Source organism: Aegilops tauschii, chromosome 4 (genome assembly GCF_002575655.3).
Source record: "Aegilops tauschii subsp. strangulata cultivar AL8/78 chromosome 4, Aet v6.0, whole genome shotgun sequence".
NCBI classification, from domain to species: domain Eukaryota; kingdom Viridiplantae; phylum Streptophyta; class Magnoliopsida; order Poales; family Poaceae; genus Aegilops; species Aegilops tauschii.
The window spans coordinates 94242852-94265309 of record NC_053038.3 but is presented as its reverse complement, the minus strand read 5'-3'; the positions used below and the strand labels follow the sequence as shown (position 1 = coordinate 94265309).

Genomic DNA, 22458 nt, shown 5'->3' with positions numbered 1-22458 from the left:
TCATGATTCCCTCATGTCCGTATTTTATTTTATCGACACCTCTATCTCTAAAGATGTGGACATATTTTTCGTTATCGGCTTCCGCTTGAGGACAATTTCAGTGCTTCCAGAGAATACCTTACTGAAAACCGCTTGTAATTTCCTTCTGCTCCTCGTTGGGTTCGACACTCTTACTTATCGAAAGGACTACGATAGATCCCCTATACTATGGGTCATCAAGGGTGGCCGCGCGTCCCCCTCGTAGGGAGTCCGAATAGGACAAGGAGGAGGGGCGACGCCCCCCTTCCCTTTCCCTCTCCCTCTCCTTCCTATTCCCTCCGGTGGAGAAAGGAAAGGGGGGGGGGCGAATCCTACTTGGACTAGGAGTCCAAGTAGGACTCCCCCCATGCCGCGCCCCTCCTGGCCGCCGGCCTCTCTCCCCCCTCCTTTATATACGTGGGCAGGGGGCACCCCAAAGGCACACCAATAGTTCTCTTAGCCGTGTGCGGTGCCCCCCTCCACAGTTTACTCCTCCGGTCATACCGTCGTAGTGCTTAGGCGAAGCCCTGCGCAGATCATATTACCATCACCGTCGTCACGCCGTCGTGTTGGCGGAATTCTCCCTCGACCCTCTACTGGATCAAGAGTTCGAGGGACGTCATCGAGCTGAACGTCTGCTGAACATGGAGGTGCCGTACGTTCGGTACTTGGATCGGTTGGATCGTGAAGACGTTCGACTACATCAACTGTGTTAACATAACGCTTCCGCTTTCGGTCTACAAGGGTACATGGACACACTCTCCCCATCTCGTTGTTATGCATCTCCTAGATAGATCTTGCGTGATAGTAGGATTTTTTTTTGAAATTGCATGCTACGTTCCCCAATAATTAATTGTAACTCTTGCACGAAGAAAAGCTCCTACAAGGTCAATCTGGACTACTGTTGCCTCCTTATCAATCTGTTGAGCAATAGCCAGACCCCAAGTGTCGTTCCTTAGATTATAGGGTAGATTCACTACCCTCGACCAAATCTGCAGTTTATCAAACCTCAATTCTGACGGCTGCATGTGGGACTCGAATTTCTCCAAGATCACCGCATGCTTGTTTATGTTCCATGGGGGTCCATCCCAAACACGATCGCGATCACGTTGGGAGGAAAATTCCGCAACAAACATGTTTTCCCCCAGCGGGCGGAACTCCAAGCCCCTCGGGTTACCCCAAGCTGGACGTAGGGCGTTGGTAATTGTTTGGATGTGGAACAAGTTCCTGAACAACACCTTGCCTGCCAGAAGCCACTTCGGTGCTGCATCATCCTCCAGATCATTGATCACAAGCGGAGTCGCCTCCTCCTCCGATATATCAAGTTTCCCGAGCGCCTCCTCCATTTGTGCCCTGGCGGAACGCGGGGATGAAGCGCCGTTGTTGCCAGAGCCTCCTGGAGCAGATGATCTCGTCATCGTCTGCCCAGATGCTAGTGCGCCCCGCCGATGAGATCTGCGAGCGCCGCCGGTTCCACCGTGCCCTAATCGCCTCAGGAGGGTTTTAGGGTTTTGGGGAAAAAACTCATCTTGTGCTGGAGATGATCCTGGGTACCTGCAGGGATGAAGATCGCGGACAAGACAAGAGACATCTACAAAACAATTTTATTTCACACATACAGATGTTAATTCAAAGCCCTTCCATTGATTCTTACAACAAATAGAGAGGGTTGGAAGGCCTATGCCTCAACCCATACGGCCATACCTTACCGAACTACTCATAGATGGAGATAATATCCCAAGAAGAAAACATTAAAGAACACATCTTAAAAATTGATTGATCATAAATATGTCTTACAATGGCTGCCTTGTGCGATGCACGATTACGAGTATGAACTAAAGGGAGATGGACTATGGTGGTGATGGCGGCTATGGAGATGGAAATGGCGGCGGCTAAGGTTTGTGAGAGAAGATGAAGATGATTCTGTTCTGGCTTCGCTCGACGCTCTTCTGTTGACAATTTGGCGTGGTCTCCTTTATAAAAGTTGTTCAGGTGAACAACCTGCTTCGGAATCCACGTCATATGGACGCCGTCTTTTGGTCTGTGGCCGCTGGTGCGCCTCCTGGTGATTGCTTCTTTCTTCATTTCCACTCTTTTGCATGTTATCACATGATTTCTTTCCTTTTTAGCCCATTTTCTATGGAAACACATCAAAGAGAGGATTTGTGGGATCTTTTGCATTCATTAGTCGCTAGTAGCAATATCAGAGCGAATATCTCAGTTTAAATGGAATATCTCGGTTTAAACTAAGGGTGAATGAGTGTAAAAATATCACTCATCGGCCTCCCAAGGAGAAGAGGGAGGACACCGACGGGTCGGACAACTCTGATGATGAGCAGATCCGGCTAGATCCCTACTGTGTTTTGACCGCTACTTTCGTGAGAAGGACGACATGGGCATCGGGAAGAGCAAGAGCAGTTGTGGATGATCTTCTTCATAGCTAGCATGTAGGTTAAACATGCCAAATTTTGATAGTCCGATAACATGTCCTGATGTAGTAACCGGACTTTATGTGTAATGCATCGTTTACGTAGTTGCATGGGTTTGTATGGATTTAAGATATGTTAATTGAGGCGTCCGGTTGTGAGAACGAAAATTTGAGGTGTGATCGAACAGGAGGAGCCGAATTTGTCAAGCCGGTCTTTCGATGCTCTTATGTATACTACTCCTATACACGAGGCCCGGGGCCGGCCCGATCCGGCCCATTCCCATCCTGACACAGAAGTTCCGTCTCGAACCTCGGGATAAACAAGTCGATCTAGGTGAGCTGTTGCAGCAAATTAAATCCTCTGTTGAGAAAATCCCTGCCAAGCTGTGCTGCTTCCCCAGCACCAGCAGGAGCGACCAGTTCCTCCCCGCCAAAAAAAACCCGAGCATTTCCGTTCATGCACGGCACAACCACAACACAAACCCGTCACCGTCGCACGTACTCTCAGTGCAGCGCTCCGGCGCAGTCAGCCGTTCAACGTGGCCCGCCCCACCGCCGGCGACCGCTTCCGCATCGTCGCCCTCCGCCCACTGCGGCCTGGGCCCACCCTCACTCCCAGCCTCCGCGGCGGTCAAACCGGGCCTGGCCGCGTAGGCCGCGTGGCCCGCAGCTCTCGGCGCAGCCGCGTGCCCAACCGTGCGGCCGATCGACAGACGTCTTTCTTCGCCCCAAACTGCCCCCGGGGTCGGTGGCGCTGAACAGACGGGCGGGCAGGGGCAGGCCCGTCAGGCCCGAGCCGCGGGCGACGTGGGAACGTTCTGTCCGCGTGCACGCGGCCGAGGGCCCCGCATGGCGGCGTCCTCCCGCCCCGGCCCCGGCCCCGGCGCCGGCGCGTCGCCCCCGCGGCGGCCGCGTACGCCTCGGTTTCTTTTACGTTTCCCCCTTTTCTCAGTTCTCTTCTTTTACGTTTTCTAATCGCCACCGATCGTGCGCGCGCGAGCGCGAGGAGACTGGCTGACCGGGCAATCGGAATCGGGTTGGATTGGTCTAATGGTTTTCTTGATCTCCTATGTCCTTAAATTAAACCCAAAATATGAGCGCACGTCCTTGGCCTCTCTTGCATGTATGGAATGCCATTTTGCATGTCCGACCGCATGGATTGCTGGTTTTGCATGTTGACGGCCAGTACCGTGTCATGTCGATCTTTGGGATTTTTCTTTCCGCGATCGATCTTTGTGAATTGAAATGTACAATTATTATGTTACATTTTCGGTTCGATTTTCTCATGACTTGAGTCAGTTTTCTTGTTGACAATAAATAATCGAATGGTCTTTGTGCCCCCATCGAGGTTCCCGCCCTTCTGTGAATTCAAGCAATTCCTCGCATCATGAGTTGAATGATGATGATTTCGTCGGCATGATAGCCTAATTGGATGTCGTCCCGCAGGTGGACGTAGCTCGCTGGTGAAGAAACAATCACGCTGTAGGTGCACAACATTTTTCGAGTGGTTGCTGCAGATTGCATTGTGTTACCATCCTCACAAGCTAAATTCCTGGTTGGCCCTAAATCAAAGAACTCGTGCGAGTTTGGAACACCGGGGGTTTAACATCAACATTCGTCACAGTTAGGATCTTTTCCATGAAGCATGAGCCAAGAAAATAAGTGGCACATCAGCTCTCTTTCCCGACCAAGAAGGGAAGGTGTGATCAAGCGGATTGCAATTGCATATGATGTACAGACTTCGTCGAATCGAACCTGGATGTGGCGAGGTTCCAACTGATGGTGCCGCTAGTGTGCTCATTAAGAATTAAGTAGCGCAAAAAAATAAAAAAAATAAGTAGCGCATGGCCTGCCAAAGGTCTACGAAATCAGTTGTTCGGTGCCAACATTTTGGAGGGCATGAGTCCGATTATAGGCGTGAAACTCATTTCCGACCAGACAATCATTTTTAGTTGTGATGTTCTTCAAGATGCATAACAAATGTTTAATCCAATTTTATCTTAACTTGGATCAAAATTTTGTTTTCTTAGTTGACCGATGAGCTTCGTGCCCCCATCAAGGTTCCTCAAAATCATAGCAGGTCGCTGTGAGCATCGTATGTAGCCATTTGATGGTATAATCTTCCAAGATTGCATCATTTCTTGAATACTTGACAAATTTCTGTCTAAAGTCAAGCATCATTTGCTCGTAAAATCATGGGAGCTAGCATTGGCTGAATCTTTCAAAATAAAATAAAATCAAGCATCCTCGCTTGAAAGGAACTTGTCAGCAATTACAAATCTCCATCTACAAAAAGGGTCAAATAAAGCTAAACAAAAACCAGAGACATTCCAATTCCAAAAGAATATCACCACCTGCAAAAAAAGACCACAGGCCGCCATTAAACTAATTCAACAGGTGCAAGGGATCAGTAGCCGGGAACCCTTCCCGAACCCCAAAATCATCAATCAGTAAACTAATCGCCTCCCTAAGCACAACCCCATACATATATACGCGCACACCTACACCCATCAAACCGCACCTCATCGCAGCTTCATCGCAAATCCAAAACAAAACGTCTCCGCCGACGACCCGCACCCGATATCGGATAGCCGCCCCCTTCTCCGCGCCCCGCTTCGCCTTCTCCGGCGAGAAACCCCCACACCGGTCTCACCGGCGGCCATGCCGGCTACGGACTACCAGGGCTCCTCCTCCTCCTCCCACTCCCCGTTCGCCTCCTTCGGCCGCTCGCTGCTGTCTCGAAGCCGGGACAGCCCGGCGTCCCCCGCCATGCTTCCGTCCGGCGGGGAGGCCGAGGTCGAGGCGTTCCAGCGCCACGTGGCCGTCAGCCTCGCGGAGCTGAGGGACGGGGAGGATTTCCTCTCCGTCGCGTGGATCCGGCGGCTCCTGGAGGCGTTTCTGCTGTGCCAGGAGGAGTTTCGGGCGGTGGTGGCCGAAGCGCGGCGCCGCGGCGGTGGAGGCGCGCTGGCGGAGAGGCTGGTGGGGGAGTACCACGAGCGCGCGGTGAAGGCGCTTGACGTGTGCAACGCCGCTCGCGACGGTGTTGACCAGGTCCGGCGCTGGGGGCGGCTCGCCGGCATCGCGGCGTCCGTGCTGCTCGCCCCCGTGGAGATCCACGAGGGCCAGCTCCGCCGCGCCAGGAAGGCGCTGTCCGACCTCTCGATCCTCCTCGTCGACGACGCGGCCGCCGCCGGGGGCGGGGGCGGCGTCGCCTCCTTCCTCGCCTCCCACCGCAACCGCTCCTTCGGCCGCGGGAGCCGCGCGTCCCCGTCTCGCGCGTCCTCCGCCTCCTCCTCCTCGTCCTCCTCCTCGCACTTCCGCTCGCTCTCGTGGAGCGTGTCCCGCACGTGGTCGGCGTCGCGGCAGCTGCAGGCCATCGGGGCCGGCCTGGCCGCGCCGCGCGCGCACGAGGCGGGCCTCGCCGCGCCCGTGTACGCAATGGGATGCCTGCTGCACCTCGCCTCGTGGGCGCTCGTCGCGGCCGTCCCGTGCCCGGACCGCGCCGCGGCGCTCCAAGCGCACCACCTCCCCGCCGCACCGCCGCGCGGGGCGTTCGCGTGGGCGCCGCCGCTCCTGACGCTCCAGGACCGGCTCACCGAGGAGGGAAAGCGCAAGGACAGGCGCAATTCCTGCGGCCTCCTCAAGGAAATCCACGCGCTCGAGAAGTGCGCGCAGAGGCTCGCCGAGGCGATCGACGCGGCGCCCATCCCGCTCGCCGGAGAGAGGGAGGCCGCGGTGCGGGAGGCCGCCGCAGAGCTCGCCGCTGTGTGCAGCGCCATGAAGGACGGCCTGGAGCCGCTGGAAAGGCAGGTCCGGGAGGTGTTCCACCGCATTGTGCGCAGCCGCATGGAGGGCCTCGACTCGCCGATGCCCAACGCCGCCGACTGAACCATCATCAAGAATCCGCATTTTGTCCGCGCGCTGCCGCGGCGGCGATAGGTAGCTCTCTCCTGTCCGTGGTTTTTTATCACCCGTGATCTGTCTCGCAGTCAGTAGTATAAGTTTAAAATGTGTATCGTTCTGTAAAGGAAAGGGGAAAGGGAAGGAACCATCTTTCTGCAAAGATTTATTCCTTCTCATGTTTTGATGCTGCATTTGGTGTGTATCATCAGATTTTTGTTAGTCGTCTACGACATGTGTGCGCGGCTAATTCTTGAGTTACTTGCGCCTGTGAGCGAGGTCGCTTGCTCTGACTTAGAATGTCATAGAAAAGAGGAAAAAAGAAAAAAAATACTGGAGTGATTAGCTTCTGTGTTGTTCTTGACTCTATAATGTCCACATTTTCATCTTTGGCGTCATCTGGAACATTTTCAGTTTGAACATTAGCTTAAGACATTGTACTCTTTGTCTAGAGAAATGCCGCAGTTACAAATGTCCCCCTAAAAAAATTGTCTCCAATTATGGACTATTTCCCAGTTCTCTATATGCTCAAGATTATTTCCCAGTTCTCTATATGTGGATTGTTTGTCTGCTTATCAGGAGTAAAAAAGGCATCTCAGGATAAAATTCCCACCATGTATAGTATAGCTTTTACAGTTAATAATAAAGTAGTCTGCAGAGTGACAAATCGCAGAACACAAACGCTTCAAATAATTCTGAATACCAAGTGGCAAGAGGACAATAGCATATGGAATGGCTTATGATCAAGAGCTACAAAGTATAATAAAATCCCCACCATGTATAGCTTTTACAGACCACGGTTAATAAAATAGTCTGCAGAGTAAGAAATTGCAGAACAGAAACAATTCGACTGAATCCAAATACCAAGTGCATGAAATGGCTTATGATCTCTTGACTGAATGGCATGTGTTCTTCTTTCCTTGTACAAGCTTCTTCTGTCAGGTCTCCACCAACACCAACCTTGATCGGGCCAAAAAGGTAAAGAGTGGTGCCGCAGAGTTAAGTACTCCGTTTGCCTTGTACGACTACTAGTGTACTGCGGAAAAGTTAGTCCCTCCCAGCATGATATCCCGAGGTCACATGTTAATAACAACCTGATGCAGTACCAAGTGCATGCTCGTCTTGTAGTTCAGTCCTGCATTCAGCTGCACCCCTGTACACAGTACACTGTGTCTACTTTGGTAGACGCATCTACTCTTCCCCTATCATATCATTTGAGTATTCTCTCATAGTATCTTTGGTTTTGCGTTTGGTTCTGCTAGTTCACCTCACAAGTCCACTGGTGTTCTCATTAGTTTCTGATGAAGAATGGAACAATCTTCTTCCTCCCCTTTCTACCTACAAAATTCCACTAGTCCATGGAGCTGCCCTCAGAGTGACCAAACGGCTGTGGCGGCAGACAAGACAGCAATGTTCCTCTCAGAAAAGGCGTGTGATGATGGGTTTGAGACTTGAAAGCTCCGAACTGTCCTGTGTCCACTGTAACCCCCCTCCAAAGCACTTTTCTCGTTGCCGTAACAGCGGCACTAATCATCGCCATTTGCCATGATCCTTGCTGGGTTTTTGATGATTTGGTTCACCGGCCACATGGGCTCCGTTTCCCTTCCCACCAGCCCCTCCCCTCCCTGTTCACAAGGTGGTGTGATCGGGTTTCTGTCCTGCTCTGTTGTTGTGCGTGTGCATCATCATCGGTCAAGTACTAGTAGTACTAGGAGTAGGAGGCCCTGTGCAGGCAGTGTGTGTGTGTGTGTGTGTGTGTGTGTGTGAACGATGCGTGCTGGCTAGCTGCTGCCTGCTCTGCTGCTGTGCTGTTGTGTGAGTGAGCTGTGACGGTGGCCCCGCCCGCATGCATATTGCTGGGTTTCACCGTTGCGTCACTCAGGCGTCACGGTTACGTCGTTTGGTGGGATCCACCTGTCAGACACACGCACATTTTTTTTGGAGGGAATCAAACACAGGCACATGTGCGCTGGTATTTTTCTTGTTCTTCCTTGCAGCAAAACAGGCCGGGCTGGACTGTTTCACAGCTCGGCTCGGTGGTGGTCTAGAGCAGCCTGATAGTTGGCCCATCTGGCCAGGCTGGGATGATTTTTTTCTCTTTGGAAAACTGAACAAGGGTTCAATGAATGGAATTTCCTTTTTGTCATGAAAAAAGAGACCAAGGGGCAAAATCAGATTATTCGCAAAAAAAGGGGGCAAAATCAGATACCCATAGGGTACCCTTACTTCACTTTTTTCCACATCTCTCATTAAAGAGGGAGGGAGGCGTATATAATTTTTTACCCACTACTCCTACCTGACTCCAAGGGGCGAAACATCATAGGTTATATCCCAGATATTAGCAATTTTTTCTCTATATACATGGTCAAAGTTAAACAAGTTTAAATTAGGACAAAGCTAGAACTTCAAATAATTTTAAAAGGAGGGAGTATTAGATAGCTAGTATCCCAAGCGTCCCGTACTTTGCTTGTCATGCCTCTTTTCTAAGAACATGAACTCCCACTAGTGTAGAACATCTTACATTTCCATCGGCTGTCAACTACTAAGTCATTTCAGTATGGCCATGTGAATTTTCGCTTACAAAATGGAGGTGGCGCCCTCGTCCCCAGTCTACGGAACACCCTCATTCATCACAGGAACAATTCCGGGAAGGACCACATGATGAACCTGGCATACATGTCATTCTCCAGGAACTCGACGTGTGCCGCCCTACCGACGAAGGAGTTGAGGTCCCGTCGCTGTGTGGACTGGTCGAAGTTCACGTCGCAGCGCATGAACACCCGCGTCTCGGAGGTGGGTGCACGGATCTGGTCCAGGCAATTGTTGAGCATCTCCGTGAACACCTGCCCCTTCTTCGAGCTATCTGACGACGAGGCCGGGCAGAGGTCGATTCTCGCTGAATGGTATGGGACGTAACCATCCTAGCACAAGAAGATTGTGACCAGATTTATGAGTAAACCTTCTGGATATCTAATAGAATGAGTAAACCATCCTGGCATTCAAAAGGAAGGGAAGGCATGCTGGTCATATTAAGCACCTGCGGTGAAGACACCAAAATGATGTTTTTGAAGTTCTCCAGTGTCTTGAGCTGAAAAAAGATAGGAAAGTAGGCGCATACACCAAATTAGGAAGTTGGCCTATCGTCCTAGTTCTACTTCTAGCTGTAGAAAACATCTAATTCTAGCATGAAGTTGATAGATTTAATCTATGTACCTTGCAGAGCTTGTAAAAAAATGTATTCTGGGGGTCTTGCTCATCAGTGAAAGTGAGCTGATGCATGCATTGCAGTCCCTTGAGTCTCTTCATAAGCCAGAGGCCAGAGTTGAACAACGAATTTGAGCTGTACCAGTAACCTAAATGAGGCCCTGATATCGACATGTATGTGTGGAGGTTTTTCAAAAACGGCTGCAACTTGGGTTCTGTTGAATGGAAATTGATTAGCCACATGTAGCGGTCTGTTTGGAAGGAATTTCCTAGGTTGAAAGTACCTGATAGTGCACTTCTGATGATGACGTTCCCAATGGAGTGACCGACAAAACTAAGCCTCAATTCTCTGCAGCCTCCATGTCTTGAATACTTATCCAATTTGTTCTTTAGGAATGAGACTACTTCATTAGCAAGCCTTCTACCCATTTCTTTAAAATCTCCATATGTTCTATCTTCGTTTGTCTCGGACAATAGACACTCAGCTCCAGGATCACGCAAAAGCCATTGGTTTCTAATGAGACAAAGATCCAGATGATGCCCCTGTTTTTTGACATCGGCAGAAGTTCAAATTAAATGTGTACTAATTAGATCCAAACCAACACATAAGTCCAAATAAACTTGCCTGAAATCCATGCACAAAAATGACAGCTCGTAAGACATGTCCAGTGTTTTTACCACCGCTAGGATTCCCCGCAAAAGAATCTCCTTGTAGGTTAGGTGGTACAGAAGTATTATACAGATCTGGAGCATTTGCCAACAAATACTTGTTACAACCATGTTGTGGAACGACCATGACATGTTGTTCTATAAGAACAACAGGAACACGTGAAGGATTAGCATAGATATGCATATCTTGAACAGACCGTGCGTTAATCTGCAGTGGACTTCGCATTAGTCTCCACTTATTAAGATAAGTGTTTCACTTACAGTTCCACAATCAACAAAGACTGACCTTCATTTGCGCAATACTTTTTCTGTGGAGTTCAGCTCGTGAAGAAGCATTCTGTACAGGCTACAAAAATATATGAAACCATAAAACAGTGACAAGCGTATCAAGCATACTTCGTTGTAAACAATCAAGAGAAGACAATTACATCATGATGCAACTTCTTTGAGCTGGAAACCCTCCGGAGTGAATGGCGAGGAGACGAACTGTCACCCATACCGTGCATGTAACGATGTGGAATCTCAATTTTTGAATGAACAATCCATATTGACCATTCTGATTTCCGATCAACATCCCAAATATCATGCAAGTAATCCAATATCTTTAATTTATTTGTCCTGCAGGAGACCAACCATACTTTGGCTGAATAAGGCATGACATGAAATAATCTAAAATGTTAAGAAACAGCGGTGCTAGCCACTAACATGAGAGCAATAGAAAATGCCCATCTTCTGAAGTAACATCAAGAAAGCAATTAACCTCACCTATGAAACTTCAGGAATCCACTCCATACAAGTGAAAGTTGGTCGCTCACTATTTCAAATAATTCTAACAATTCTTCCTTGGAAAGAGTGTACAGCATAGCATCATTAGTGCTTTGAACCGCATCATCAGATCTCTGAAATACTTGGAAGATAATGTATCCAATCAGCAAAATTATCATATTTGCACTTTGTCAGTAGTCATCTTCAACAGAGAAATGAAGTACCTCTAGAAGATCTTGTAAAATGCCAAACTGCTGGCCAATGCACTTTGGGGTTACAGGGAGCCCATTAGTATAATTAGGAAAACTTGACTTTGTTGGGTGAACTGACTCGTATTTACCAAGTGTTAAATCAGCGCCATCCAAATCTTGAAGAGCCGTACCAATACCATTACTGATCCTCTTTACTTCCTCAAGCAACAGTTCTCTAGAAGATAATAATGCCTTCAGAATATCATATAACTTTGAGACTGAACCTTGCTTGAATGCCTGCATAATGAATGACACATTTTACTCACCAACTTGATGAGATGATTAGCAATAAAAGAAATAATTTATTCAGGGGCATGAAATAACATCAAGAAATATACATTTGGTATCTCTAAAATTTTATGCCAAACTTGTTAGAAGCATATTTCTGCTTTAGTTCTTTTTAGTATAAAAAAAGAAGAAAGCGGACATATGGTTTCTGTTATAGTAGCAGTCTCAGACAAGCTTGTGGAATAGACTAAATGCCTAAAAATAATATTCAAGCTAAAAGCATCACAAACCTGTGTACCTTCAGTGACGATTTAGTCACGCCAGCTTTCAGGTACACTATATGTATGGTCAGATCAACAAGCACAGGGTGGAAAGTGTCAAAATGGACAGGACAATATGTGTGTAAACCCAGGAGTGCCCTATGTGGGATCCTAAATTCATGAACAGGGATCAAATACTGGTCATTTGAATCTTCAGTTTCAATCCTGTAATAGAGAAGAAAAGGAGAACATGCTTCAGTATTGATGCAGTCAGCCTGTGAAATGTTAGATGCACATGTACTCCACAATGAACAAACATGTCAAGAGCATGCAAAACAAGATCCAAAGAGATGGAAATAACATACACACTCACCTATTCCCCAATGTTGGAATAAATAGGAGCTCAAACTTCAACATAACTGAAGAAGTTGCTGGACCCTATAATAGACAAAGCTGTACAAATCACACTATATACAAGACATGATTACATTTAAAAAAATGAAACTTTATGAAACCCAACCTCATCTTGACTGTTGGGTATGTAGAAAGACACCATAAGTGATAGATAAATATCTTGTCTAGCATATTTAATTCTAAATGGCTGTGTATAGAAGCTGTTGTCAACGTCATCTATTTTCCAAAAGCCACATGCACGCTTCGCACCAATATCAGTAGCTGCACAATCCACCTAGCATGTCATTATCTATTAGCCAAAAGATTGACAATTTCAAAGGATACTAGACAAAAAAATGTCCCAGCATGGAAAATCCAACCTAATATTTTTCTGCACCCTGAATTATTATTTTTCTACCAGGCATCAAAATGCTCATTGCAGCACAACAAGCATGGGAACGACCAAAACTGAACAAATCAAAATTGCCTAAACTAACCAAAGAAAAAATAGAGCTAAAGTAGTAATGAATTGATTTAATTCAAGATAAAAATAGCAATGAACAGATCATTTTAAGTCAATGCAAGATGGCGAACAGCTGTTGCTTTAACATTACAAACTGGTCTACGTGTTGATCATAATAAATATAATAATCTGATAAATTATCAATCACGAATTTAGACATTTACTTCCGCCCACACAGGATCATGCAAGAAATGTAAAGTGAGTACGGAAATTTCTTTTTCCAAGCCATGGGAGATGCAATAACCTTCGTATTGTGCTACCCTTGCTGGCGACACCGGTGCCCTGCCGTCGTCCTGCTCCCACGCCGCACTAATCTTCATCCGGTACCATCTGCACGCAGACACAAGAAAATTTCGAAAGAAATAATCAAATTTCACAGCGGCCGCATGTTGGGAAAAAGGGGCGGAAGTTTGCAGCGGATGGTTCTCCAAGAGGAATGGACAGAAGAGCAAAATTAGAATGTGAAATTACCAAACAGGGTGTCGGCAAAATACAAAAAATAAATAAAATCGTACCAGATTACCAATCAGGGAACCAGCAGTGAAATTCCGCACAGAAATCTTCTCTAATAGATGATGCGCATGCTATATGTATTCTCCAAAAAAAAACCGCATAGAAATGGTCACAGGAATGAAACATTCATCTGAAGGAAAATCGCGTGCCAATCGTATCTCTATCTACCCGACAGAGGCTCAGGAGAATCCACATGCCGCCATTCAAGAATCAAGAAAAGAAGGAGCACCAATGGAAGGAGTGAAGATGCACATGGCCCTTCTCGTTACCCTTGGTGGTACAAGTCGAGATTGTGGAAGCGGTCAATGTAGATGGCCACCTCGTGCGCCGTCTCCATCGCGCCCCGCGGCGGCCGGAGAAGGATCGGCCGGCGGCTGGCGGCGTCGCGCGCACACCCGCTTCCACTACCAACGCCGGCGAAATCGCCTTTGCCGCTCCCCGCAGACCGCGCCGTGTGTGGGGGCCAACCCTTACGCTCTCGGCTCTCCTTCCTTCCTGAGCTTTTATCCCAATGGGCCGCTACCTCCTCGTTCAGGAGGCCACTTTGAGCCCATGTCTGTCTATCTTTCGGCTCAACACCAGAGAGCCCAGCCCACGAACCATTCGGCTTCGTCCTTCTTAAGCCCTGGAGAAACCCCGCCGCCAGCAGTAGCCAGCCACCGCCTCCAGCTGCCCGTGGCGCCGCCGCGGCGAGCGACGGCGATGATCACAGCCATGTACCAAGCGCTTCCGCGCCGCGGATACCCCCTCCTCGTCCTCCGCCTCCGGGGGCATCGCGGGCTCAGCTCGCTCGCGGGCGGCGGCGAGCGGTGGAGGGGGCAGCCCCAGCAGCAGGAGGAAAGCAAGGAGGTCAAGGTGTCGGTGTGGTGGGACTTCCAGAAGTGCCAGCTTCCGCCCGGCGCCAACCCCTGCCGCGTGGCCCCGCGCGTCACGGCCGCGCTGCGCGCCGCCGGCATCCGGGGCCCCGTCGAGATCACCGCCTTCGGCGATGTTTTCGTGCTCCCCCGCCCCGTCCAGGAGGTCCTCGCGGCCACCGGCGTCGCGTTCTCGCACGTCCCCACCAGTTGCGTCCTCCACCTCCGCCAGCCACCATTTCCTTACTCCCCTACTGTCATTGTTTGGGTTTTCTGTCACACGAATTGGGAATGTTATTACCTTATATGCCTCAGAATGCATTGCAGAATTGTTCGTCTGTTTTTATGCTGCTAGTCTCCTATGTTGGATGTAGTTGTGCAGTGGGGTGTTATGGGATTGGAAATTTGCTACAAATTGCATTAATTGGTGCATGAATGCTAATGAAAGCAGATTCTAGATGATACTCCCTCCGTCCCACAATTTAAGAGCATTTTTGCTGGAGGGAGTACTTCGTTTTGTATTTACCGGATTGATATTTGTGCTAAATGCACCTCGATCATTTCCAATATATCATTGTGAGGTATACTATTTTGTCGATGTTTAATAGGAACTGTTACACTTTCTTGTCTTCTTCTTCATAAAAATAGATAGAGGTTGCCCATTGGGGTCATCTCAGTTGACCTTACAATTATTTGGGCTTTATCGGCGTCCTTCTTTATTAAGTTCTAGAAAAGTTGGGGTCGCTAAAACATGAAAAATGCTCTATATAAAATAATTCATATGTCTGTGTCATGTATACAAAAAAAAGCTGTTTAAACAGTCTATTTGTGGTCTTTGGAGAAATTTTACCCAACACAACTGGTAAATAAGTAGATGGACAGTGTAGGGAAGCCTGGTCGCTTGTCTACTGTTATGGTGTTATAAGGCTATTTTGGTGAGTGCATATTACTGAATTTCAATTCTCAGCTAGTCTCGGAGTATTTCTAGTCCTCAACTCTTCTTTTGTCGCTTCAAGTTAAATGGGACTCAGTTCTGTATTTTTTTTCTTAATGTTGCATGTAGTTTTTACTTATCTTGCGCCGCTGTTTGATCTTGTGGTACTAATAATACTGACCTTGTATAGGTGGAAAGGATGGTTGTGACAGATCATTCATTGCTGATCTTGTCTATTGGATTGCTCAGAACCCTCCACCAGCCCATTTCTTCCTTATATCTGGGGATAAACACTTTGCAAATATTCTGCATCGCCTTCGGATGAGCAATTATAACATACTCCTAGCCTGTCCTAATACCGAGCCCAGCATTCTCTGCAGTGCAGCGACAATTATGTGGCCGTGGGAGGCTTTGATTAAAGGGGAGGGGTTTACTCGGAAACATTTTAACCAGCCACCTGATGGTTTGTCCTGTTCTTGGTATGGTAATTACAGGGGAGCTCTTGACGACCCCTTCCAGAAAGCAGAACCAAAGCACTCCGGAAATGTACCATTGCAAACCAAGAAGCCAGAGAAGCTACCTATAGTCTCCAGATCTGCGGTCAACGGGCCTGATCATGCCAAGTTTATAGATCCTCTACCAGGTGATAGTCAACCTGCTGTATTTGGTGAAAAAAGCTTTATGAGAATGAGTTCTGGGCAAAGTATTGGTGAGAGCAAATGCCTCATTGATACTAAGAATGAGAAGCCACGATCATCCAATGCCTCATCTTCTCCATCAGATATATTATCTTTAGAATCTTTAGAACAAAAGAAAATTCCGGTCGGTGATGACCCCTTCCTGCAAGGAGAATCCAAGCACTCCATGAATGTACCATTGCAGACCAAGAAACCAGAGGAGACACCTAGAATCCCCATATCTGTGGTCAACTGTATCAGGAGAGCATTAAACTCTTATCCTGAAGGGGTCAACCTTGAAGATCTTCTATCAGAACTTAAAGAGAACAAGTTGTTTATGTATAATGGATTATATGGCTTCAAAACCTTCAGTGCTCTTCTCCAAGCTATGCCTGATTATGTCAAATTTATAGATCCTTTACCAGGTGATAGTCAACCTGCCGTAGTTGGTGAAAAAAGCTTTAATAGATTTCCTTCTGCTCAAAGTAATGGTGAGGTAAAATGCCTCATTGAGACGAAGAATGGGAAGCCACCATCATCTAAAGTACCATCTTCTCCATCAGATATATTGTCTCCAGAACAAAGGAAAATTCCGATAGCTGATGCTCCATCTTCCCAGTGTGGTTTGTTATCTAGAGACCAAAGGAAAGCTCCATCCGTAGATTTTATTAAGCCATCTGAACCTCCTGCGTGTCATATGGAAGCTGATATGGTGATCACTGCTGCAATTCCCTCCTCGGAGGCTCAAGGTACTACTAGTAAAAAAGGGCTACTTGAAAGGATTCAGATACTATGGACTGGTCCCAAGACCATTAAGCCCCAGGTCCATCCATCTCATGATGCTACTTTTTCTGAAGGGTCCAGTGATGTAACAAGCCAGGAAGGGCAACATAACAGACATTTGAGAAATGCCATGAAGAATTGTTCCACAACTGACAATCCTGATGTGAATGGTCCTGATAACAGTTCAGCAGGCAGCACTAGTTTGTCAAATGACCCGTCTAATAACTGTTCTGAAACAGATGTCAAGGGGGATTTTGCAAATACAAAGAATCACTCTGGCGAAACAGTCGAAATCAGCAAAGCTGAAAAGAGCAAAGGAATATTTAGCTGGGCAGCAAGGTGGTGGTCATCTGGAAAATCAGATAAACAAGATAATCAAAATCATGATGGAACAAGGAAAGATTTGGACAAAGGATGTTCATTTGTTAACAGTGCAAGTGGACAGCAAGTAGGAGTTGAAATGTTTGAAAAATCTTACTTCTGGGATGCACTACAGCAATATCTTTTAACCCATCATGGATCAAAACTTGTTTCAGAAGCAAAGGCAAGGTAAATGTATCTTTCCTGCTTCTCCTTCTATTTCTTATATCTACCCAACATCAATGTTTGCGACATTGGCTTCAAATTTGATAAGTAGTAGCAAATTACGACCATCACAGATAATATAACCTGGATTAACAATACTCCCTCCGTTCCTAAATATAAGTCTTTTTAGAGATTCCAATATGGACTACATACGGAACAAAATGAGTGAATCTACACTCTAAAATACGTCTATATACATCCGTATGTAGTTCATATAGAAATATCTAAAAAGACTTACATTTAGGAACAGAGGGAGTAGCTCTTTGGTTAAGAACCAGTTGTAGATCTGTAACTGAAATGAGAACAAAAGCTTGATGTCCGGAAAACTATGGGGTTGCATTTTTGCTCGCAAGCCGATCCCATGGCACCTTCTAGGATAATTGTGCAATTTTGTAGAAAAACACAGAAACTTAATCATGCACCCAGAAACATGACGAGAAGACTGGGCATAAGGTGCATAGTGGTAGTGTTTTGCTCATAGTGGGTGGATTCTTTTGTTCATGAACCCGAGCTGATCCCTTTTTCTGTTCTCCAACTTGTTTGAAGATCCATATGCTAGTCTGAATATCCTGATTACTAGTAACCAATAAGCTGCATTGTGGCTGTCATATCTGGAGCGACAAACAGTGCAGTGTGATTCTCAGTGGATGATCCATCATACTGTATTACAAGCAAATGTCTTGCCCATAAGCGTTAACAGAAAAATATCACCTGTGGAAGCACCAAAATATAATATGAAATTGCATGGTGTATTGCCTGCCTGGTGATTTTGCTGGGTCGTGTAGATAAAAAATCAATGTATTTTAAAATTACTTTCTTTTCCTTAAAATAAAATAATACTTTCCTTGTCTGCTCATGATCTCATGATGTATATTGTTCTTATCGACACAAATCAAATAAGGATGATATTTCCTGAACTGGGTATGATATCTATATGCTTGTGAAACATATATAGTCCAGGTCCAAACATTATTATATTCATCAAGTTGCAGTAAAGTTATTCCATTTCATGCAATTCCCATCCTATGGTGGACAAGGACTTGTCTGACATGTAATGTGAAATAATCTATGGACCGATTGTTTAGAAAGTACTATTACTCAGATAGTTGCTTATTTTTGGCAGGGAGGAGTTGGCACATGGACTGCAGAAGGGCTGTTCGCTTCTCAAAGGCCTTGACGACAAACATATCCATCAGTTAGTACATCTGTTGATCTCTGAGAAGAAATGGATCAAGGAGTGTAGGTCGGAAACTTTTCATTTCCAACTTACGCTGCCTCAGAGAGGAACATGTGCTCCATTACATGCCTGTAAACCACAAGGGTCAAGTTCTCCTCTTACAAATGGAAACGGCCAGGCCAGCTGCAAGGGCAATGAAGACCATGGTAATGTCGATGACTTTGCCTGGGAAGAGCTTGGTCCTGTATCCAGTGCTGGTGATCCTCATCCAGAAACTGGTAAAGTGGTGCGCTATCACCCTCCCACCTCGTCAGATGATGAGTTTTCTGATGGTGAAATTCATGCGGTAGATGAACAAGCAGGAAAAGATTCGGATGCTGAATTTTCCGAGGATGAAAGTCATACAGCAAGCCAACAAGCAAGAAGAGACCCTTCGCGGAGCTCGCTCGTCGAAATTATTGCCTCGTGGGAAACACAAACAGGCAAGGATGATGGTTCACCGCCAAGAAATTTCAAGGCGGAATGCTCTCGAACGAATAAACATTATCGTCAGTGTTATCGTCCTTCGACCAAGCAGCAGCAGCAGCAGCAACACTCGTGATATCAAGTTAGCACTGGTGCTTTGCAAGTAGTATAAATAAAATGCTGTCACAATTGAGCATTATTATTTTGTGTTCTCTCATTTATTTTTCATTGTCATTTTTAACATCAACACGTTTCTGGTATGCACTAGATGATGGCCTTTTGTAATTATGCTAAACGCATAAACCATAGAATATTTTCATGGCAAATCTCTATAATTTGCATGTCTATATAGAGGATTTGGTGGCTGATTACACAATCAGACCAATTGCGCTGCTTGCGATCGTCTGTGCTTCTTCACCCAGCCCTACCAATTGGGGGGACTCTTCCGCATCAACATCTGATCTTAAACATCTTCAGGCTTAACCATCTTGCCCAAGATCGTTCCCACTCCATTCAAGGATACAGTCTCACCTTCCAACATCAGCTGCTCATTTTTCACATCTTCCTCGCAACTAGGCATGCACGCATGTTACGATATGATACACCAGATTGCCATCCAGCATTCCAGGCCGGTTCATGTGTTCTCCCTAATCCAGGCGTTGAACTCGTCCATCCTTAGTGCGAAAGAACTTGAGCTCGCCTTTCCACCTCCGCCATATGCCTAAGTTTCAAACGGCATGGCAAGGTATGAACAGCTAAACTACTAAAAAACTAAAACCATGCAGGTTTACAGAGACAATAAGAGAAACAAGCACCTTGGCGATCTCTGCTGTGTTGGTTGTATTGTCTGTAGTCCTCAAGCAAATCTTCAGCAGTCCACGTTGCATAAAGACCACTGCTCCAATTGGTCTACCAAGTGAAACAAAGCGTGCATGAAAAATCACTGAAACAACGCTAACCACACACAATTTCTGTGTCCATGTGCTCTGAAACTTGCAAACAAAGTTTGTACCTTAATCCGGCGGAAGCACTCATCTTGCTCAACTCCAAACCGATTTCGTGGCTCAGCTTTGAATCCCCGTCGGCTCTGATTGCCTAATAGTAAAATAAAGCATGTAATGTTATAACATAAGATTTCTTTCAACGTACGAACACAATAAGTTTCAGATGTAAAATTGTGGATGACACGGCCACCAAAAAACTCTTGATTTTGTTTTATTAGCCAACTAATATCTGCTATCAAACTTTCGAGACTGGGTACGTTAATGCCCAAGCATGAAACCAAGTTTGCAGCAATACTGCAGGCAGACAAGTCCATGAGAATCAAAGAATGCTCTTAAGCATAAATAAGTTTGCATCAAATGGCTGATTTGAACTATGAGGTTAATCATTGCTTTCAAGCGAGAAACTATGAGGTCCACATGTCTTTGAACTATAGATAGTCGTTAATTTAACTAAACAATAAAGGAAAAATGGGCCAGAGTATTTTGCCTTTGAACTAGACTTAATGTAGCCCATACAATTAATGTGAGAGCACTCCTGGATACACATATTACATGCTTGTGCTAAAGAAATCTAAGGACGCTTCAGTAAAGAAAAAATAGGTGCTATGCGGCTACCACTATCAAAAGGTACATCAAGGGTAATAACTATAATAATGCAAGAGCATCATTTTCACTTACAAGACATTCACCATATAGCCCTTGTCCGAGGTAAAGCTTGAAAGGATTGTGTATGAGCTTCCTTGCAGCCTCTAGACGATTTTGAGCTAATGAATTCCCTCTAGCAAGCAGATCGCTAACATCAAGTTGCATTAGCTGTTTGGAGTGCCAACAAAATGGTCATTGACCATGCCATCCTCAGGGATACACAAAAGAAGCTTATAAGCATGATTGCAGCGGGTAGACCTTCACCTGCTCAAAAACATGAGGATTACTAACACAATTTAACTTTGCACGCTCATCCCTGAGAGCTGTATGAAATGCTCTGCTATCGGGCAGCTGCCATTGCCGCAGATCAGCATCCTCTACATATTTGACAACATTTGAAACCCGCTCCTCATCTTCTTGGCCCAACAGATTCTCACATGTCTCCTGGATGAGAAAAGAACAACCTCATGTTCTTGTTTACCAAATGACGCGATACAATGAACAGGAACATATCAAAAAAAAAAAAACAGGAACATGAAATGGCTCATTCTACTCACGGAATCGGGGTTTTCTGATGTAAGCTTATTGGAGAAATAATCAAGTACAGCTCGGGCACTACTTTTTGAGGTGTCGATGCGGATGTCAAGGTTAGTCGGGCATCGACCCATCTGTGGGATCCTTCCCAGTGTGCTTTGCCGGTGATCAAATGCCACCACACTGCATCATTTGGAAATGATTTGTCACGAGGTTTCTTATTTATATCAGTGCAAACACTCCACTGAAGCTGCTCCTTCAAATTTTGTACTTAGTCAAGATAAAAAAGAAGAAGAAACTTCAGTTGCAGACTTTGCTGAGATTTCTGCGACTTGTTGGACGCACCTGGGGATGAATCGAGAGAGCTCCAACGCAAAATTCCTTGGCCCGATGAAATCCAAAAGATAGCAAGAATGGAACCCGGCACCCTTGAAGTCCTCCGCTCTGCTTGTTCCAAGCCAGTGCGAAACAGGCAAGCATAATCAATTGGAGGCCAACGCAATGAGGGAACGGTGAGACGCAAGTGAGAGGGAGACCTGAAAGGCTCGACGGAGGAAAAGGGGAGGACGAGGAGGCGCCGGCCGAGGCGACGGTGGAAGAGGTCAGCGGCGAGCGCGGAGTAGGCGCCGGCGAAGGTGGGGTAGTTGTAGAGCGCGAGGTGGGCTGGGCCCGCCTGGTCCTCGGAGGAGGCCTTGGATGGGTGGGAGTGTGAGAGGATGGCTTCAAGGGAGGCCGCCGAGCGGAAGGCTCGCCGGAGAGAGGACGCCGCCGTCGAGGAGACGCCACGCAGGAGGCAGGGGAGGCGGAGCATTATGGTGGATGGGCTTGGTGACCCCGAAAAACTCGCTGCCCTTGTACAGATGGGCCGGCATGGATTAGCCCACCGCAGTGGTGTGAAGTGTTCTTCTTTTGTGCCATTCTCGGGGACATCTCCAACGGCAAACCTTAAATATGCACATGTCTACGGATGATCGGTTAGACACCAGTCCCTTAACATTATACCTAAAAAATCTTCCTTTTTAACTCTTCTAATAGAAATTTAGACAAATTTGATATATTACATGCAAACTAACAAAATTTAACGAGTTCGATACGTATTCATCGCACCAGCTTCAAATTAAACCTAAGCTAAACTAAAACTTCACAGGATAACGGACGATGACATCATGGGGATGACCTCTAAGGCCACCAAACGCTTTTGTCATTGTCACCGTCGTCATTGTATATGTCGCACCAATTATGGAAGGCGCCCCAGCTGCCGTGGCGACGACGCACTCACGGCGCAGCAACTCGGCCTCCTCCTCAACCTTGCATTAACTCGCCTCAGTTATTAGGCATAACACGTGCTCCGACTCGACAGTCCAACGCGGAGGAGCTGCTCGCTGAGCTGGTGTCGGTCTCTTTGGTGGTCTTGGATCGGTCGAGGGCCCGGGTCTCCGTGAGCATGGGGTTTGCGAGGATGTGTGGTGGCGTCACCTAGGTCTTGGCGAGCATTGCTGGGTGCGCTAGCCCTCCAACGAGGAGGAGGACACGTTTCATGACGTCTCGTCCCCGAATAGTACTTGATGCGGGAGCACGACTTCAGAGGGGTTGGGCGCCATTTGGCACTAGGGCCACAAGGTCGGGGTGGTGAGCATTGGAGCACGAC

At 46.9% G+C, this 22458-nt stretch overlaps 4 protein-coding genes across 5 annotated transcripts; 2 read left to right on the top strand and 2 right to left on the bottom strand.

The window, feature by feature from the left end:
• The first annotated feature begins 4931 nt into the window (after positions 1-4931).
• Positions 4932-6744, top strand: LOC109769506 (protein BYPASS1-LIKE). The gene has a single exon (XM_020328239.4). It carries the CDS (start codon positions 5108-5110, stop codon positions 6332-6334), a length of 1227 nt encoding a protein of 408 aa, XP_020183828.1. The 5' UTR covers positions 4932-5107; the 3' UTR covers positions 6335-6744.
• Positions 6745-8732: 1988 nt separating this feature from the next.
• LOC109769507 (uncharacterized) lies at positions 8733-13679 on the bottom strand. The gene is made up of 14 exons (XM_020328240.3): positions 13422-13679; positions 12884-12969; positions 12244-12398; positions 12097-12161; positions 11762-11948; positions 11209-11472; positions 10985-11118; positions 10648-10837; positions 10506-10565; positions 10176-10427; positions 9835-10093; positions 9560-9765; positions 9384-9434; positions 8733-9267 (listed from the first exon to the last, which is right to left on the bottom strand). Exons 1-14 carry the CDS (start codon positions 13487-13489, stop codon positions 8977-8979), a joined length of 2268 nt encoding a protein of 755 aa, XP_020183829.1. The 5' UTR covers positions 13490-13679; the 3' UTR covers positions 8733-8976.
• Positions 13680-13850: 171 nt separating this feature from the next.
• LOC109769509 (uncharacterized) lies at positions 13851-18953 on the top strand. Of its 2 annotated transcripts, XM_020328244.4 has the most exons (4): positions 13851-14215; positions 15131-16949; positions 18109-18448; positions 18525-18953. In XM_020328244.4, the coding sequence occupies exons 1-4, from the start codon at positions 13855-13857 to the stop codon at positions 18792-18794; spliced, it is 2790 nt and encodes a 929-aa protein (XP_020183833.1). In that variant the 5' UTR covers positions 13851-13854; the 3' UTR covers positions 18795-18953. The 2 variants fall into 2 exon arrangements, with proteins under 2 accessions (XP_020183833.1, XP_020183830.1); XM_020328241.4 differs by having other exon boundaries at positions 18109-18953.
• On the bottom strand, positions 18764-21693 carry LOC109769510 (uncharacterized). The gene is made up of 8 exons (XM_020328246.4): positions 21347-21693; positions 21156-21254; positions 20834-20993; positions 20541-20720; positions 20310-20444; positions 19640-19722; positions 19443-19536; positions 18764-19348 (listed from the first exon to the last, which is right to left on the bottom strand). The coding sequence occupies exons 1-8, from the start codon at positions 21619-21621 to the stop codon at positions 19262-19264; spliced, it is 1113 nt and encodes a 370-aa protein (XP_020183835.1). The 5' UTR covers positions 21622-21693; the 3' UTR covers positions 18764-19261.
• Between the last annotated feature and the right edge of the window lie 765 nt (positions 21694-22458).

What these genes read in the sequence shown, in the direction of transcription:
- LOC109769506 (XM_020328239.4), top strand. Translation starts at nt 5,108, where the DNA reads ATGCCGGCTACGGACTACCAGGGCTCCTCCTCCTCCTCCCACTCCCCG.
- LOC109769510 (XM_020328246.4), bottom strand. Translation starts at nt 21,621, where the DNA reads ATGCTCCGCCTCCCCTGCCTCCTGCGTGGCGTCTCCTCGACGGCGGCG. An exon ending in CTCTCTCGATTCATCCCCAG is followed by an intron (nt 20,994 to 21,155) that starts GTGCGTCCAACA and finishes CAAATGATGCAG; the next exon opens with TGTGGTGGCATTTGATCACC. An exon ending in ATCCTCATGTTTTTGAGCAG is followed by an intron (nt 20,445 to 20,540) that starts GTGAAGGTCTAC and finishes CACTCCAAACAG; the next exon opens with CTAATGCAACTTGATGTTAG.
- LOC109769507 (XM_020328240.3), bottom strand. Translation starts at nt 13,489, where the DNA reads ATGGAGACGGCGCACGAGGTGGCCATCTACATTGACCGCTTCCACAAT. An exon ending in AAAGTATTGCGCAAATGAAG is followed by an intron (nt 10,428 to 10,505) that starts GTCAGTCTTTGT and finishes AGTCCACTGCAG; the next exon opens with ATTAACGCACGGTCTGTTCA. An exon ending in TTTTTTACAAGCTCTGCAAG is followed by an intron (nt 9,435 to 9,559) that starts GTACATAGATTA and finishes ATCTTTTTTCAG; the next exon opens with CTCAAGACACTGGAGAACTT.
- LOC109769509 (XM_020328241.4), top strand. Translation starts at nt 13,855, where the DNA reads ATGATCACAGCCATGTACCAAGCGCTTCCGCGCCGCGGATACCCCCTC. An exon ending in GTTCTCGCACGTCCCCACCA is followed by an intron (nt 14,216 to 15,130) that starts GTTGCGTCCTCC and finishes GACCTTGTATAG; the next exon opens with GTGGAAAGGATGGTTGTGAC. An exon ending in GTTTCAGAAGCAAAGGCAAG is followed by an intron (nt 16,950 to 18,108) that starts GTAAATGTATCT and finishes TATTTTTGGCAG; the next exon opens with GGAGGAGTTGGCACATGGAC.